The 15,730-nt window shown below is 45.4% G+C and overlaps 2 protein-coding genes across 6 annotated transcripts; both read right to left on the bottom strand.

Moving 5' to 3' along the window:
• Positions 1-918: 918 nt before the first annotated feature.
• dusp27 (dual specificity phosphatase 27) lies at positions 919-5,943 on the bottom strand. Its single transcript, XM_049753720.2, has 6 exons — positions 5,510-5,943; positions 5,023-5,164; positions 4,841-4,959; positions 4,106-4,337; positions 3,803-4,020; positions 919-3,595 (listed from the first exon to the last, which is right to left on the bottom strand). Exons 1-6 carry the CDS (start codon positions 5,532-5,534, stop codon positions 1,062-1,064), a joined length of 3,270 nt encoding a protein of 1,089 aa, XP_049609677.1. The 5' UTR covers positions 5,535-5,943; the 3' UTR covers positions 919-1,061.
• Positions 5,944-6,078: 135 nt separating this feature from the next.
• Positions 6,079-15,729, bottom strand: LOC125988474 (prolactin receptor). Of its 5 annotated transcripts, XM_049753751.1 has the most exons (13): positions 15,294-15,729; positions 14,255-14,922; positions 13,687-13,741; positions 13,516-13,573; positions 11,678-11,916; positions 10,983-11,098; positions 10,434-10,587; positions 10,177-10,346; positions 9,352-9,530; positions 9,119-9,272; positions 8,347-8,437; positions 8,182-8,251; positions 6,079-7,334 (listed from the first exon to the last, which is right to left on the bottom strand). In XM_049753751.1, the coding sequence occupies exons 6-13, from the start codon at positions 11,068-11,070 to the stop codon at positions 6,765-6,767; spliced, it is 1,476 nt and encodes a 491-aa protein (XP_049609708.1). In that variant the 5' UTR covers positions 11,071-11,098; positions 11,678-11,916; positions 13,516-13,573; positions 13,687-13,741; positions 14,255-14,922; positions 15,294-15,729; the 3' UTR covers positions 6,079-6,764. The 5 variants fall into 5 exon arrangements, with proteins under 5 accessions (XP_049609708.1, XP_049609706.1, XP_049609711.1 ...); XM_049753749.1 differs by lacking the exon at positions 11,678-11,916; XM_049753754.1 differs by lacking the exon at positions 11,678-11,916 and having other exon boundaries at positions 8,347-8,434.
• Between the last annotated feature and the right edge of the window lies 1 nt (position 15,730).

Genomic DNA, 15,730 nt, shown 5'->3' with positions numbered 1-15,730 from the left:
TTTCTCACACACTCCTCCATCGTCTTCCTCTTCGCCTCCGCCATTGCTCTTATTTCTGGCCACGTGTCCAGCCTCATGCGTCATATATTTACAAACGTTTTGTAAGACTTTAATCTCTCAAATGTGATCTTGCCGCACTGACGCCAGCATTTAAGTCTCGAAGCAGAATTTGACCTTTAAATCTCACATGCGACAACATTATGCCACCAATTATCCCACTGGAAAGAAAACTGATTGTTTAAAAATAACGCTGAGAGAAACTCGGACGGAATGTAGTATTGGAAAGTAAGGGACGCCATCACAATATGGATTTTTACACCGATGTTCCACTAGGGGGTGCTACATATGAGCTTATATTCAGTGCAGTGGCGTCTTTAACAGTAAAATTAATTAAGTAAAAAACAAAAAAACATTTTAGTTGTACTACGTTCATTTTGTCTTCACTTGTAGATTATTTCACTAGTTCTTTTATCACAGACAAATTATTTAGGTTGAATTACCTGACATGTTTCGGCGTGTACTTCCGCCATGTCAGGTAATTCTGTGATAAAAGAACCAGTAAAATAAAAAAAAAACGTTTTGTTCGGGAGCTCTTTCACACTCATTAAATGCTTGTTGCCATTCATTAACTCCAAAAGAGTAAAAAAAGACACTCCACAGAGCAAAAACAGGACTAACGCAAACGTTGACTCTTAAAATCACGCTTCAATTAATTTTTAACACATTTTGGATGAATTCATTTTGTGACATCCTCAAAAAAAAGCTCCACATTCCAACCCAGAACCTTTTTGCGCTATCCTGGATGGGTGAGCTATCTGAAAATGATTCACTAATTATTTTTCCCCTCATTTATTAATGACAAAGCAGTCAAATTCCTTGTTTGGCACGCTCAAACATGGCGAATAAAAATCTCTTGAATCTCTAATCTTATTTTAATTGATCATAAATACTCTAAGTATGAATGGTGCATTCAAAGACTAAATTGCGTACATTTGTCTTTCCGCATTGATGTCCGTTCATCAATTTTTTTTCCAGTCTCATTTGTTTCCTGTTCAATTTCTCTACGATTTCCATTTTGCTTCCTGCTGCGCCCTCCAAGCGGCGAGCACCTCATCATCGGGTTCCTCGGCGGCCGCTCGGGCTCTGATCCTCTGCCTGGTTCGTGCGATGAAGGCTTCGGCGTCTTCGTCATCATCGTCCCCATCGGCGTCCCGCCTGCGTCCGCCTGCTTCGTCGCTTTGTGAATGATTTGTGAATTTCCTCCTGAAGTCGCTCGTCTCATCATCCTCGCCGTATGACCGAGTGGCTCGACCGTGGCCGTTATTGATGGAGGCGGCGCCGTTCGTTTTCACGTCATCGTCCACACCGGCGCACGAGAAGTCAAACTGGGAGGCGGAGCCGTCCAGGTCGTCGTAGGGATCCTCGGCGGCGGCAGATCTTCTGGGTGGAGGCCTGACGCTTTTCAGCCAGTCGTCAACGCTGGTGTTCTTATCAACCTCCAGAGCGGGATTCAAATTTAAGCATCCAGAGAGACCAAACGTCTTTAAAGGTTTCGTTTTCTTTTTCTTCGCCTCTTCGAGGAATTCCTCCTCCTTCCTTTTCTCCTCCTCTTCTTCATCTTCATCCGCCTTTGGTTTCTTTTTCTTATACATAGTGCTGCGCTTATTGTCCTCGAGGATTTTCTTCTTCTCGTAGGACGCCATCTTGCCTCTCATTTCGGATTTCATCTCCTTGTCCATGGCGTCCAGTTTGCCCAGGTTGACCTGGTCTTGGAAGAGGCTGAATAGGGGGACGCTGGTGGTGGTGATTTTGGTTTTCCGAGCATCCGGCAACGCGGAACTTCGCCCGCTGATTCCGCTCGAGCCGCCCGTCGAGAAGACGGACGCTGGCCGCCCGCGACCTTGCGAGATGTTACTGGAGTAGGAGCGCCCGCTCAACATGGACGCTTTATCGTCATCTCCAGCGCGACCCGAAATGGCGCTGGGCGGGGCGCCGAAGCTCACCTCCGACCCGGCCAGCGACGGAGGCGGCAGGCTCATCTCGCTCTGCTTCTGTTTGATCGTTTCCGTCACCACATTGGCGATCCAGTTCTGGATGCTGGCCAGGTTGACCATCGGTTCTCCCGACGGACCCTGGACCGTCGGAACCGGGAGAATGGGGGGAGGCTGAAGACCCGAGTGCGAAGATCTTGCACCGCAGGCTTGCGAAGCCGACGTGAGGACGGACGACTGTCCGCTGATCATGGACATGTTGTCGTCATTGACGACGCTGGGCGCTCCGCTGACGCCGGCTCCGGCCCAGAAGGCGGAGAGCGGTATCGTCCCACCGCTGACGCAGCTCTCGTTCTCCCAGCCGCACACGGACTGACTTTCTTCTAAGGTCTTTTTGGAACGCTCCAGGATCTCCTCTCGCCTTTGTCGCCGTTTAATCGTAGCAGAATCCTCACCCCGACTCATTTCCAGAATCTCATCCACGTTCTCCTCGCCAAGTCGCCTCTGCTGCCTCCGTTTCCAAGCCTGATAAGCCGTCAGGTTGACATCTTGGAAGGACGGCGGCGTGGCTTCGGCGCCGTCGCTTTTCTCCTGATCGCCAACGGAACTATTTTCTCCATCCCCTCGTTCTTTCTTGTTCCACCCTAAGTGAATCCGCTTGACCCGCCAGCGCTCCAAAGCCGTCATCTTCTCCTTGTTCTTCTGGCAGTAGTTGTACATGGACGACGTGTCCGACATGATGCTCTCCACCTCCTCATCGACCTTTTTCTTTCTTTCTCGTTCCCGTGCCGCGTCGCTTTCCTCGCCTTCGGCGTGATCCGTTTTCCGATAGCGAGCGGCGGCTTCTTCCTCGATCTCCCTCAGCCGCTGCTTCCAGAGGTCGGCGTAAGTGGTGCAGCTGGAGGTGGAAGCGGCGTCCGTCGGAGGACGTCTGACGCGACGCTTCAAACGTTCCTTCAGGGCGCGCACGTCCTCGCTGGTGACGCTCTCCACGTCGGCGCACGCCCCAGCTGCCGTGTCCTCCTCGTCGCTGTTCAGCTGCGCCTCCAACCAATCATCGCTTTGATACATCTCATTTCTACGCTGCCACTCGTGGATCATCTGATCCAGACCATCCTCATCCTCATCACTGTTTCCCAACTGCTCGGAAAGGACCGATGTGTCTGGAACACCACATGACGGTTGGACCTCAGGTCTGCTCCGGAGCTGCTCAGCCAACGCGGAGGAGGCCACGCTGCTCATCACACTGGTCCCATCTTCTTCCTCCTCCATCATGATGGAGCGCGCTTTCACCTCCACCATACTTCGGTCTTCCTCCCGATCCGTCTCGTCGTCTTCACTGGCCTCGCCGAAGATCCGAGCGCGGGTGCGCGCGTCGATGACGGAACACTGGCTGAGTGTGTCGTCGTCATCGCGTTCCTCCAGAAGGTTCTCGTTGAGCTCTCGTAGTTGTTTGAGGAAACCCTCGTTGGGGTTGATGGGCCGTTTTTTCCTCATGGTTGTCAGAGCTTCCATGATGGTCATGTGCTGGAAGATCATGAGGTAGGACGCCACCAGGACAGCTGAGCGGCTGACGCCCATCATGGAGATCACTGCAACTTTGCCTGCGAGCATAAGGGGGCGATAGTGAGCGTTCCACAAGAGTCAACTACCATAAATTTGGACCTGGCTGGCAATGATTGAGTTAAAATAATTGATTTTTACGTATTTATAGCCAGCTCAAATTAAGATGATGTGGAAAAAAACTCGGAACTTTATTTTCGTCACGATTTAACGGTTACATAAGCTGCAGTCAAAGATAACGACCTCACCTTTGTGGGTCAGCAAAGCTTCATCCAAGAACTCAGCGGTGGGCCGGAAGTGTAGCGAGATATCAACGTCAGGGAAGTCATCCACCTCGATGCCCATGTACTGCACCCCCATCCCGGCGTAGAAGGCCTCCCCCGTGTAGACGCCGGTTCCGTGGGCGGCGTTAAGGATGTGCGTGATCCCCATTCGCTTCAGCCGGCCCTTGTTGACGGCGATAGATCTAAAAAAAATCGTAACATATTACCAAACTGTCCGTAATTTCAAAATTAACTTCGCAATCCTCCCCGCTAACATCCACCACTAACTTCTCAGCGATAAAAATATTCGGAAACACTTCATCCACAGGCTGGCTGGGGTGCTCCAAGCGATCTTGAACCATGGCCCTCTGGATATCCAGCACGCAAGGAGTGTTGTAGGGACTACGATCATCAATCATATCCCGTACTCGATTGTAGAGATCCTCCACCATCAGATGCTCGGCTCTTTCGAGCATGGAATCCGGGACGGACTCAGCGCGGACACCTCGAGGCGGTAATTCTGCGGAGGACCAAAAAGTTCGCTTTGACTGAATTCCATTTGAGACGTCAAATTTTTTTTTCCCCGATGAATTTCCAGAAGATAGACAAGCTCATCCGCATGCAGCGTTTGACATCTCGTTCAAGTCATCCCCTCAACTCATTAGTAGCTGAAGAAATCCAGACAGTCACCTACTTAAACTTAATTGGCTCATTGAACGCAAATCACATTCCTCTTCAGATCTACTGGGCTTATGGCATCTTGATATGAAATCCATGTTTTATCTGATGGCCTTTCAATTATCTTCCCACTGCATGTGCTAGGCGCCGGCGTCCCGCCGGCAGCAGAAACGGTCACAGCAGGAGCTCCAGTCGCTAATAATCAACGAACACGGAAAGATTTCTGGCTTCTTTCAACTTCAGATCAGGGAGAGGAAAATCTTTGATTTGTTCAGACGGTGGTGACATTTGGTGGACATGTCGAGGACCTCTACGGATAAAATAAGCAACTAAACTTTGACTCACCCTCATTGATGATCTTCTTGGCGGCAATGGCGGACGACAAGTGGATCGGCTCCATGAAGATACTAGCGGCATCCGAGCCGGTTATGGCGGAGAACCTGGATTCTGACATCATGGAGAGGCTGAGAAGCACACAGATCGAATCATCTTGAGTTCAATCGGCTCAAAGCGATTCAAGATATTACCTGGGCGACGAGCATCGTAGGTATCGAGACTGGACCCCGCGGATGCTACTCTCCTCGTCGTCGCCGTTCGGCACCGTCTGATCCTCCTGCTCGTTGGCGGACGCCATGTCAGGATTGTTGATGGCCTCCTGTTCAGGAGAACCTAAACCACCCACAAGGTGGAAATTATAAAAAATAATTTTTAGTTCTTTTCATGATTCCCAAACACTGATTTAAAATAAATCAAACTAATAATCCAACTTGAATGTTATGACTAACTTCGATCATACGATTGTTTTTCACTCCACGGTTCAACTCGATGATGATATCTACATCGTTCCAGGCCTGGCAGCAGATCTATTTTTAACCGACAGCTGCGTCACAAACTTTGAGAGCGGCGCCCCGAGTGTAAATGACCGAACAAGAACGAACACAAAAAGGTGAAACACAAAGAATCATTTCGATATGTCGTCTTTTTATGTAAACAACAAATTTGGGTTTGTCTTACCTTGGCAGCCAGCTGAGGTGTCCATCAGAGGAGGTCTGCTTTGAGGAGCTGGCGGTGGTCCGGCTAAAGTTAGACTGTCCCTCCACCCCCTCGTGACAGCACTATCACTCGACCGTTCAGGGGGGGTCCGGACACCCGACACCCACTCACCCAGAGGATCGTCACCTTCCTCCCTTATTTCCTTTTCTCATCTTTGCTTCCTTTCTTCTGCCCTTACTTTAATTTTTGAACCAGCCTCTTGAATAAATCCTACATTCTTAGAAGAATTTCTTTTTTCCTCCACCCGCCATTTTTTTCCTTACTTTGGCGTTTCATTCAGAGAACTCCATTAAATGCATCCCCATGGAGAACTCCATTGAACATTAAACGCATCACCACAAGAAGATAACGAGAAGCTCACCGAGAGTTCTATTCTTATCCGACTTCTCTGAGATTCTCATCTCTCAAAAGAACAACGTGGCCTTTGTGAGTCAGCTGACAACGTTGTCTGCTATTGATAATCTAAATGCCGCGTCGTGAATTGCTCAAGGCGAATGATGAAAGTTAGCAATTATTTCCGCACGTGTGGATCAATGTGGCACATTTTTATTTGCCCTGCACAAAAAAGCCCCTACAGGGGCAAAAGCGGAGTGGCTGAAAACCCGAGGAAGAAGGTCCACATCTAGAAATGTCAACGAGCACAGAGGAAAAGAGATGGAACTGTCAGAAGAAGTTAAAAGGCAGTAGAAATATGAGTCGTCAGAAAAGTTCCAGGACTGAAAAGCTATGTTTCAAATTTCGAACCTTCTCTACCACACCTTCTGCTCATTCCGGCCATCTTGATCTCCTCTCCATAAACATGTTTTTAAAACAAAAATAGATTACATGACACGTTAAACACAGTCTTAAATAATAGTTGACAATAAAAGCAAGCGCTTGTGGTCAGAGGGTGTCACGGCAACATTTGGAGGCGGGGCTAAGTGGCATTTTCATATCATAAATGAAAATAGCGTGACGCTATCTGCGAGGGGGGGGATGGATGCTTCAGGCTCCCAGCGTCTTTCCTTTTTTTTTCAATCCACATGCTTCATTTTTTGTCATTGGTTTTCCACCATAATCATGACATCATGATGGAACGAGCTCCACGCAACTTGCAGGACTCCATCCAAACCCTTTCCACCATTATCGCTCGAAGTGGATGCTGCCAATTCTTCTTCGAATCTGACAAAGTCAAATGGTTCACAAAAACAAGACAATTATCTTCTGCACATCTTGCTCAGCTCTCTTTGGCTACGTCGGCATCTTTCTTTTTAGCCTGATACTCGGCCAGCTTCTCTTCGTCTTGCTCCTTTACGTGGAAATTAGATTTGGGGAGTGGCGGGAGCTCGCAATACGCCAGCGGCGGGCACGGCACCAATTGAAAGCCATCGCTGTGGTTCATGAGCTGCACGCAGCTGTAGAGATCCTGCGGGGGGCAGCTGGTGGAGGGGGCGGCTGGGGGTGGGATGGGCTGCCCCATCATGCTGTAGCTGTCTTCCGGCATGCTAATGATATTGGGCCACGGGAAGTCTTGAGGAGGAGACGTGCAGTACGGGCTTTGCCTGAACGGCGTTGGAGGCTGGCTCATGTGTTGATGAAGCGCTGCAGGAGGCGTTAAGTCCTGAGGGGCGCCGAAGGTGTCCGTCACCTGGCTGGGGGACTCGATGGGGATGGTGCAGTCTTTGCTCGAGGTGAGATAGATGCTGTCGGGGTTCACTGGCTCCCACACATCCGTGTCCATGAAGATGGGAGCTAAGTAGCTGTGGAAATTACTCAGATGCCGGTTGATTTCTTCCAAGTTCCCCTTCTGAGGACATAGAGTAGGGGGAGGGGGGGGGGGCAAAAAAAAAAAAAATGTCAGTGAGCAGCAGTGGTGGGGAAAAATACAAGTAGAAATATTAATTGATGAAAGCCAAGTGGACCTCAACTGACGTAGATATTTTTTCAGTATTGTAAATAAACAACAAAAAATAAATAAAGTAAAGTAAAGTAAAGTCAAGTCGAGTCGAGTCGAGTCGAGTCGAGTCGAGTCGAGTCGAGTCGAGTCGAGTCGAGCCGAGTCGAGCCGAGTCGAGCCGAGTCGAGCCGAGTCGAGCCGAGTCGAGCCGAGTCGAGCCGAGTCGAGCCGAGTCGAGCCGAGTCGAGCCGAATAAAATAAAATAAAATAAAATAAAATAAAATAAAATAAAATAAAATAAAATAAAATAAAATAAAATAAAATAAAATAAAATAAAATAGAAGAGAAGAGAAGAGAAGAGAAGAGAAGAGAAGAGAAGAGAAGAGAAGAGAAGAGAAGAGAAGAGAAGAGAAGAGAAGAGAAGAGAATCAATGGGCCCATCTTTTACCGCCAATTAGATTTTCAAGAAACCACAACGTCTGAGGGAAAATAACCAATCAGGTTTCCCTCGTAAGCATGCTCAAAACAGACATCCCTACAGGGCTGTGTACTGAGCTTGCTCAAAACAGACACATCCCTTGGGCTTCAAGAACTTTGCTGAACCTGCGGCGAAAGACCCACCTCAGGGGGGAGGAAAAAAATGCCCATTCCTTGTTTGCTAACAACAGGGTATAAGACTAGACCAGAAATGTGTTCTCTGTGCCTACTGTGATAACTACAAGAAGAGAAAAGATACAGAGGACAAAACATACGTTACCTTTAATAGCAGCGGGTCAATCCCGATGATGCGTGGTTTTGGGATTTGTGGCCAGAAGAAGTCTTTGACTCTGAATGGTCACACAGTTGGATGTGAGATTTTAGGGAAGGCTACCGAGGAGCATTTCATCGCGCATAAAAAAACAATGGCATTGTGAATTCTCACCTTGAACATTGCGGAATGACGCGCACGGCGATGGCCAGCAGCGCCACCATGCTGATGCTCAACACCAGAATCAACACCAAAAGTTTGTCTGCTTCAATGAAAGTCAAGAAGACCAAAAGCGAAGACCTTCATTTACAGCCAACATTGTCAAATTTGATATTAGTTTATTCTCAACAGTTCTTGTGTCATTTTGATGTGGATTTATTTTCTGTTTTCTGCTTCCAGAACATGAAATTGCGTTATTTTTTTCCCTCATCAGATTTCATAAGTGTTGCCAAATCAATCTAATCTCCCCAGGCTCCTTGCCCTTGATGATGTCATCATTTTTCTTTCCCCTGATTATTTGGAATCTGTCTTCGCTTTAATTAAATCCAGCAAAATCACGTTACATAACCTGCACCACAAATTAGACTCGCTTTTAACGAGTCTAAAGTCTAGTCTATTTTTCTGTCACCAAATTGTTGCCGCCAAGATCAAACAAAAAAGTTTTCTGCTTTTTCTTTGTCCAAAATACTTTGAATAGAAATTAACTTTTTGTGAGTGATGAAAGAAGAGCGTCTTATTTTTCATATGGTAATTTGTGTGTTTACATAATTATAAAACACAATAGTCACCGAGAGCTGTCATAATATTGGAAATTATGTCTTCTAACAACACGTCAAAAAAGCTGATTTTGAAAGTAGCAGATTAAATCGCCATTGAAGGCCCAGGTAGCAAATGCAATTATGTCCACCCGCTAATTGCCTCACTCACATCAATGCACACATCGTACCTGTTGGCGCCTGGCTCGGAATGCTCATCAGCAACGGCTGGCTCCAATCGCTCCACAGGCCGTAGTTGAGCGAGCGGCATCGTACGCGAAGCACGTAGTCGTTGATGGGAAGGCCGAGTAGCTTGACTTGAGGCTCTCGCAGCGACTGCTTGACCTGCGGGCCGTGGAACAAAAACTGGAATCCCCGAGAGCACTTTGCCGTCTCGCCATCACATATTCAAAATTTCATTTACCTTCCACTTTGCAGGCTCGCTAACTTGTCTGTATTGCAGTTCGTAGACCAGCGTGATCCAGCCGTATTTGAGGTCAGAGGGCCTCGGGTACGCCCAGGTGAGGAGTACGTCGTGACCCATCTCGTCCCCGCCGGCATCCGTCAGTTGGTAAGTTAGGTTGATCGGCGCTTCGGTCTGAACTGGAAGATGGACGATAAAGAAAAATATTGGATGGCTGCAGGCCGGCACGTACAACTGATTATACTATAAACATTTTAGAAAAGAACTGAATATTTTTTTAATGAGCTGGGATGAACCACTAATAATTGTTTTCCATTTTATATAATAAATAGTTAAAACCGGGGTTGCTGCCCCCTCAAAACTAGAAAAATGTATATTTTTTAAAATGTAAATAGGTGAATCCGCAGGTACTAAAAACTCCCTTTATATTACTGCAACTTCCTGAATCACTTCCAGTAACTTTGAAACTCTTCTTTGATTGTGTCCGCATGACTCTGTTATACTGCCCCCGGTGGTCAAATCAAACTCTTACATTCTTCACATTCTGTTTAATTATGTTGTTATTGTGTTTATAAAATACATTACGATCGGCTGTAGTGCATTCTCTTATTAAAAAACAAATTAAATTTTTTCCCCCAGTGTAAGCTTCTATTCATTTCAATTGTGAGCATTTTGAGATGCAGGCATAAACAGATTAGCTTTTTTAATTTAATAAAATTAAATTGAGTTCAGGCTACGATTACAAGTTAAATATATCATTGGATTTTTTCTCAGGTCGACCTTTGTACGTGCGGCTTTTTGGCAACAACTGTGATTTGACCTTACCGATGTCGGCGACATCAAAGCAATGTTGAGGTGAGGTAAAATTTCGGCGTGCCGTTATGGCCGTGACGTTCATGCAGTAGATGTTCCATATGAACGTGTGGCTGCTGTCAAAAAAGCAACTGTTGGCACCTCTGCTCTTGTAGTCGGGACACTCGTGTTTGGGCTCATTGCTAAACGGAACAAAAAAAAAAAAAAAAAATCATGTCAATTCCACCACTTCGTTTTGTCATTTCCAAAAATAACAAGCGTGTTCGTACTCTTTGGAATAAGTGAGCACGTAGGTCACCTCCTCTCCCTCCGTCAGGTTGCTGAGCGGATGCCACCAGCAGGTGAACACCTCCATGTTGGGCGATCGGCATTTGTAGATGAGAGGCCTGGTTGTCACGGCAACCTCCCCGACACGCTGGGAGTCTTTCGGTTAGATAAGTAAGCGGGCGTTATGGTCCGTACGAATGCACATGTTAACATTCTTATTAATTCGGCCGTGTGAGTTGGAATTGAAGGTTAGCCATGTCAAAGTTACGTGTCAACAAACACGCACCCGCGCCGAGAGTCCGAGCAAGATTGATTGTCATCTGCAGGCGGTGGGAACACGACGGCCGATACGAATTAATAAACGTCAGAGAGTCGAACAAGCGGAAGTGAGACGTTACCTGGCCTTGAGTTAGTCTCGCAAAAACAAGAATGAAAGCTATGAAAATGTTATTCATGTAATAAATAAATAATTAAAATGCATTTATTTGTTAATTCCTTATTAATTTGTCCACTTAATTGATTTGATGATGCAACAGCGTGGAGGGACTCACCTGATGCTTGTCTGTCCAGCTGTTGCATTGTGTTGCAGGCCAGTGAGGCGAAAAGCAGGCAAAAAAGTAGCGGCGGCGGCGGCGGCATCCCGCTACTGTGGCGGCGGCGGCACACGCTGTCAACACAAACAACAACGCGCTTCTGGCAAATGTAGGAAAAACTTGGACAACCGCAACGGGAGCATCCCACAGTCATGAGACGTATCACAAGGATGAACAACCCCCCCCTTTGTTTTCGTGTTGCTTATATTAAATGACTTGCCAAGTAAAGAAAAAACTTTTCAAAGCAGCAGTGCTTGTTGGAAGATTACAACTCTTATTTTGTTGGAAAGTCTTGTCCTCCAGGAACTATGCTCTCGTTTTTTTCTGATTTTTTTTTCTAATATTCCAGAAAGATGGTCTTGTCATCATCTGATTTAATCGAACAGCACCTATGTTCCACGCTGTACAAAAAACTTGTATTTTAGGCCTAAAAAAATTGGAAAAAAATATAAATTACTGACATTTATACAATGTTAGCATAACAAAGCAAGCCAATTGCTTTTATTTATATACTATATATTCAGGAAAGACAATTTTCGCAACAGCTTAAACTTAAAATGTTATCAAAGTTTGTTGCCTTGAAATTTGGAGTTTAAACAACTTTTTTTTTTTACAGCGTAACTTATTAATGTGATTTAGGGTTAGCTCCTTACTTAAATCAGCAACAGGAGCATCCACAATGGAACTGGGGCAGTCACCAGGTTTCAAATGAATCTTTGAAATTGACTCAGTTGGCCAGCATGGATGCTCTCCAAACCACAAAGGTCACATTGTGGGTCATGTCACGTCCATTTTATCCAATCAAAGCCGCCATGGCGCTAGCAAGATGTCAAATAATGTCATCCGCTTAGAAACACGCATAGCCACGAGTCAGATGTTTCAGAAGATTGATCTAATAAAGAGAGAGGGGGGAGAGAGAGAGCGAGAGAGAGTATTTTGTGGACTAAAACTGTAATTTGTTGACATTCATGGCAACAAAGTTAGCTAGCACAGCAAAGCCACAAATTTTTTTACTTATGTTTGGGGACATTTCAATGGATAATACAGTAATGCCTCGTTTATTCCGGATAATTGGTTCCAAAAAAACACCCGCGATAAGTGAAATCCGCGAAGTACGGTCACCAACAAGAAGTACTGGGCAGGCTAACGAGTTAGCGGGAAGATGCTAATTCGCGAACGTGCTAACACGCGAAAACGGACTTCTAAAGGAATGTAAACGAATATTTGGAACTTGTTCTAAAGGTTAGACACGTTTCCTCAATTTAGAAGTTTTATTTTGACTTTTTTTTAATTTGGAAAAAATTGTAGGGAAACCGCGATAAACGAAACGCGAAGTAGCAAAGGATCACTGTACATTCTGTAAACACTTATTTCTTTGTTGTGGGGGGTCCAATTAACGGACTAATTTCATTCAGCGCACTTATATCAGTTGCAACACGTCAACTATAGGTGACGTCACGCCAGAAGCGTCACTGCATGTGACGTAATGAAATCGTCCCAGCACATGTGCGTCGTTTTATAAAGTTCACAAAATCAAAACACGTCCACTCCATGTTTTGCAAATTTCGACATTTCTTTTGTTACCAAGCTCCCTTTTCAATTGAATGAAATCATTTTCCTTGACTTTAAATTCCATCGGTCTGATCCATTGTCATTTAATAAGGCAATTTTACATTTCACACACAAAGCAGGATTGCGAAATGAGTTTGACACCTCAAATGTGTCAAGTTCATCCTAGACGTTGATGTCGGCTGGTGACTCATTAACAACTTCTGTACGTGTACTGTAAGGCACCTCAGACAGCCCATAAACCAACCTACAGGGGTCAAAGTACACACATTTACTCAATACCCCCTTAATCTAACAACTAGTCAGTGTGCCGCTCTACTCGTCAAAGAGCCTTTGTGTCCATAATCACCCAAATGCCAATTTCCATCGTTAATTTGCTGGAACGCAAATGTTCTAGCAATGTGCTTGGAAACGCCTCGAGTGTCAGTGACCTCTTGCTGTTTCCACTCACAACTCATGACATGTGTCGCTTTCAGACAACGCTTGTAAAAAAGTGATTAAGTTCAATTAGCAGCGCCCCCTTGAATAAAAGATTCGAACATCCTGCTCCAGACAGGAAGTCGCAGATACCAAATCGAATCAGATGATGGGCATTGAACGATTTGGCAGAAGATAGACATTCCGATACGGCATCTTTAATCTTCAACGTATGGACACGAATGCCATAAGCAGACAAAAGGTTTTCTGTAGCAACAGGCCTAAAGGTCACGAATGGAACCTATAGTTGGATGTCACAAGATGAAATTGTTGAAAGAGTAAAAGCAGGATGATAAATATACAATACAAGCATGTGTGTGTCATGAAATCCAAATCATGTGAGGTTTTTTTTTTTTTTTTTTTCCTGCATGTACCCGGCGGCGACTCTCAAGACTTGCTTACATAAGGATGAAGAGAAACACTTTACTCATTAAACTCCACTTACTGGATGTTTTACTTTCAGAACCAGCACTGTCCAGTTTGCTTCTCCCCAAGCATCTTGTCTTTGAAAATATCACATGACAAAAAAAACACTGAGGCAAAACATTTTCATTTCATTCCACTTAAGTAACAAAAACACTTTTGTTTTCAGGGAACAACTTTCAAGTGTTCTTACATAGGAGCTGAAATGATTCTTGGAGACACGAGGTCTCACTTTGTTGATGTTGGACCTGCGAAGAGCCAATGTTGCTAAATGATCATTATGAGAGACTTGGACAAATTCTGAAAATTGCTCGACCGCCGTTCTACAGCACATCTCGCCGGGGACGCTGGGAATTACAAAGATACCATGAAGGCATCAGAAATCTCAGCAGAACCATCCAAAATCTTAACAGGGGTTTCTAATGAGGTTTCCTTGAGTGCTACAGGTGAAGTCATTCTGGACCACTTGGGGGGGGGGGGGGGGGGGGGGGGGGGGCTCAGGAAAGACAACAAGAATCTGAGATGAACATAAAACCCAACGAGAAGACTCACACAAAGCCCATTGAGGAATTTTTAAAAAAATCACTGATAGGAAAAAAAAAAATTGGTAATTGACAGTGATGGCTTTAAATTAACACTGATGACAAGAAAAAAAAAAATTCCAAGTTACACCACTTTTTCTCTTGTAAATAATGTTTTTTTTTTCGGGGGTGACATCATCTTATAATTAAAAGAGAATGAAGTTAATTGAGTGGACTCACCTTGCTTGTAGAAGTATTTGTTGCGTCTTTGCTGGTTCAAATTCCTCCAGTTGGTTCCTCTGTTGATGGAGCAGCTGCTGCTTGGCTCAACTCAACTCCCGGAGGAGCCAAAGACGCGTGAGCGCGCCTGACGAGCTGCGCTTGGAGTGCGCGTGCACATGTGGGCGGGTTCAGTGCCCAGCCCCCGGCTCGAACTTTTGGCAATGTGACGTGAAAGTTTTGTTGTTGTTGTTTTTTCCCCTCTTCTTTTTTTCCCCACGATTTTAAACGCTTATTAATCATTTTCTCATTATTTTTTCAAATAATTTGAATTTCTGTGACGTGACAAATTTGCGTATCAATTAGCATGCACGAGTAAAATGGGCCGACCCAGGAACTCGGGTCAAATTGATCAACCTGAAATTAACCCAACATCCTGGGTCGGTTCAATTTTTAACCCAAATTGGACTGTTTTTAATCCAGTATTTTTAAAAGTGTAGTACGGTCGTCGTTCTGCTAGAGGGCGCTATATGGAAGCAGTCTAGTTCCTTATTGCTGCAAATTAAATTTTTGTACCCACGTTGCTGATAGCTTGGAGATTAGATAAGTGTTTTCCAACCTTTATTAAGCCAGGGCGAAAAAAGAACTCATCCAAATGTCACAAAAAGTAATAACATCGAAATAATTACCTTGAGGGCGGCTCGGTGGCGCACTGGGTAGCACGTCCGCCTCACAGTTAGGAGGGTGCGGGTTCGATTCCACCTCCGGCCCTCCCTGTGTGGAGTTTGCATGTTCTCCCCGGGCCCGCGTGGGTTTTCTCCGGGCACTCCGGTTTCCTCCCACATTCCAAAAACATGCTTGGTAGGCCGATTGAAGACTCCCTAGGTGTGAGTGTGAGTGCGATTGGTTGTCTGTCTCTGTGTGCCCTGCGATTGGCTGGCAACCAGTTCAGGGTGTCCCCCGCCTACTGCCCGATGACGGCTGGGATAGGCTCCAGCACGCCCGCGACCCCCGTGGGGACTAAGCGGTTCAGAAAATGGATGGATGGATGGATAATTACCTTGAGTAAATTTACTCCCGATTAAACTTCAGTCAACTCTGGGCCTGTAGTGTGTATCTTCTACCATCTAGTGGAGGAGCATTTTATTATTCTGGCTGTCACGATACGTCATAATTATAGAGATGAACGTGCGTTTATTTATTTTGTATGAATTTATGATTTATGAGCAATAGTTTTCAGACCAAAATAAATCACAATGGAGAGAAGAAAAAGTTAATAAGCTCAAATAAGGATGACGCAAATCTCGCTGACAGCCTCAGGGACAAATTGCCTGCATAAAAAAAAAAAAATTGCCTGCATGAAAAAAAAAAAAGTAATTACGAACCGCCGAATAAGGACGCCATTTACGTATTGATTGGCGCCATCGGGTGAATTGTCTCTTTGCTTGTTTGAAACAGGAAATCTAAAGCAACTCTGTTTGCTTGAAGTTTTGAAAT

This window comes from Syngnathus scovelli, chromosome 2 (genome assembly GCF_024217435.2).
Source record: "Syngnathus scovelli strain Florida chromosome 2, RoL_Ssco_1.2, whole genome shotgun sequence".
In the NCBI taxonomy this organism is placed as follows: domain Eukaryota; kingdom Metazoa; phylum Chordata; class Actinopteri; order Syngnathiformes; family Syngnathidae; genus Syngnathus; species Syngnathus scovelli.
This window is presented reverse-complemented; position numbering and strand designations above follow the sequence as displayed.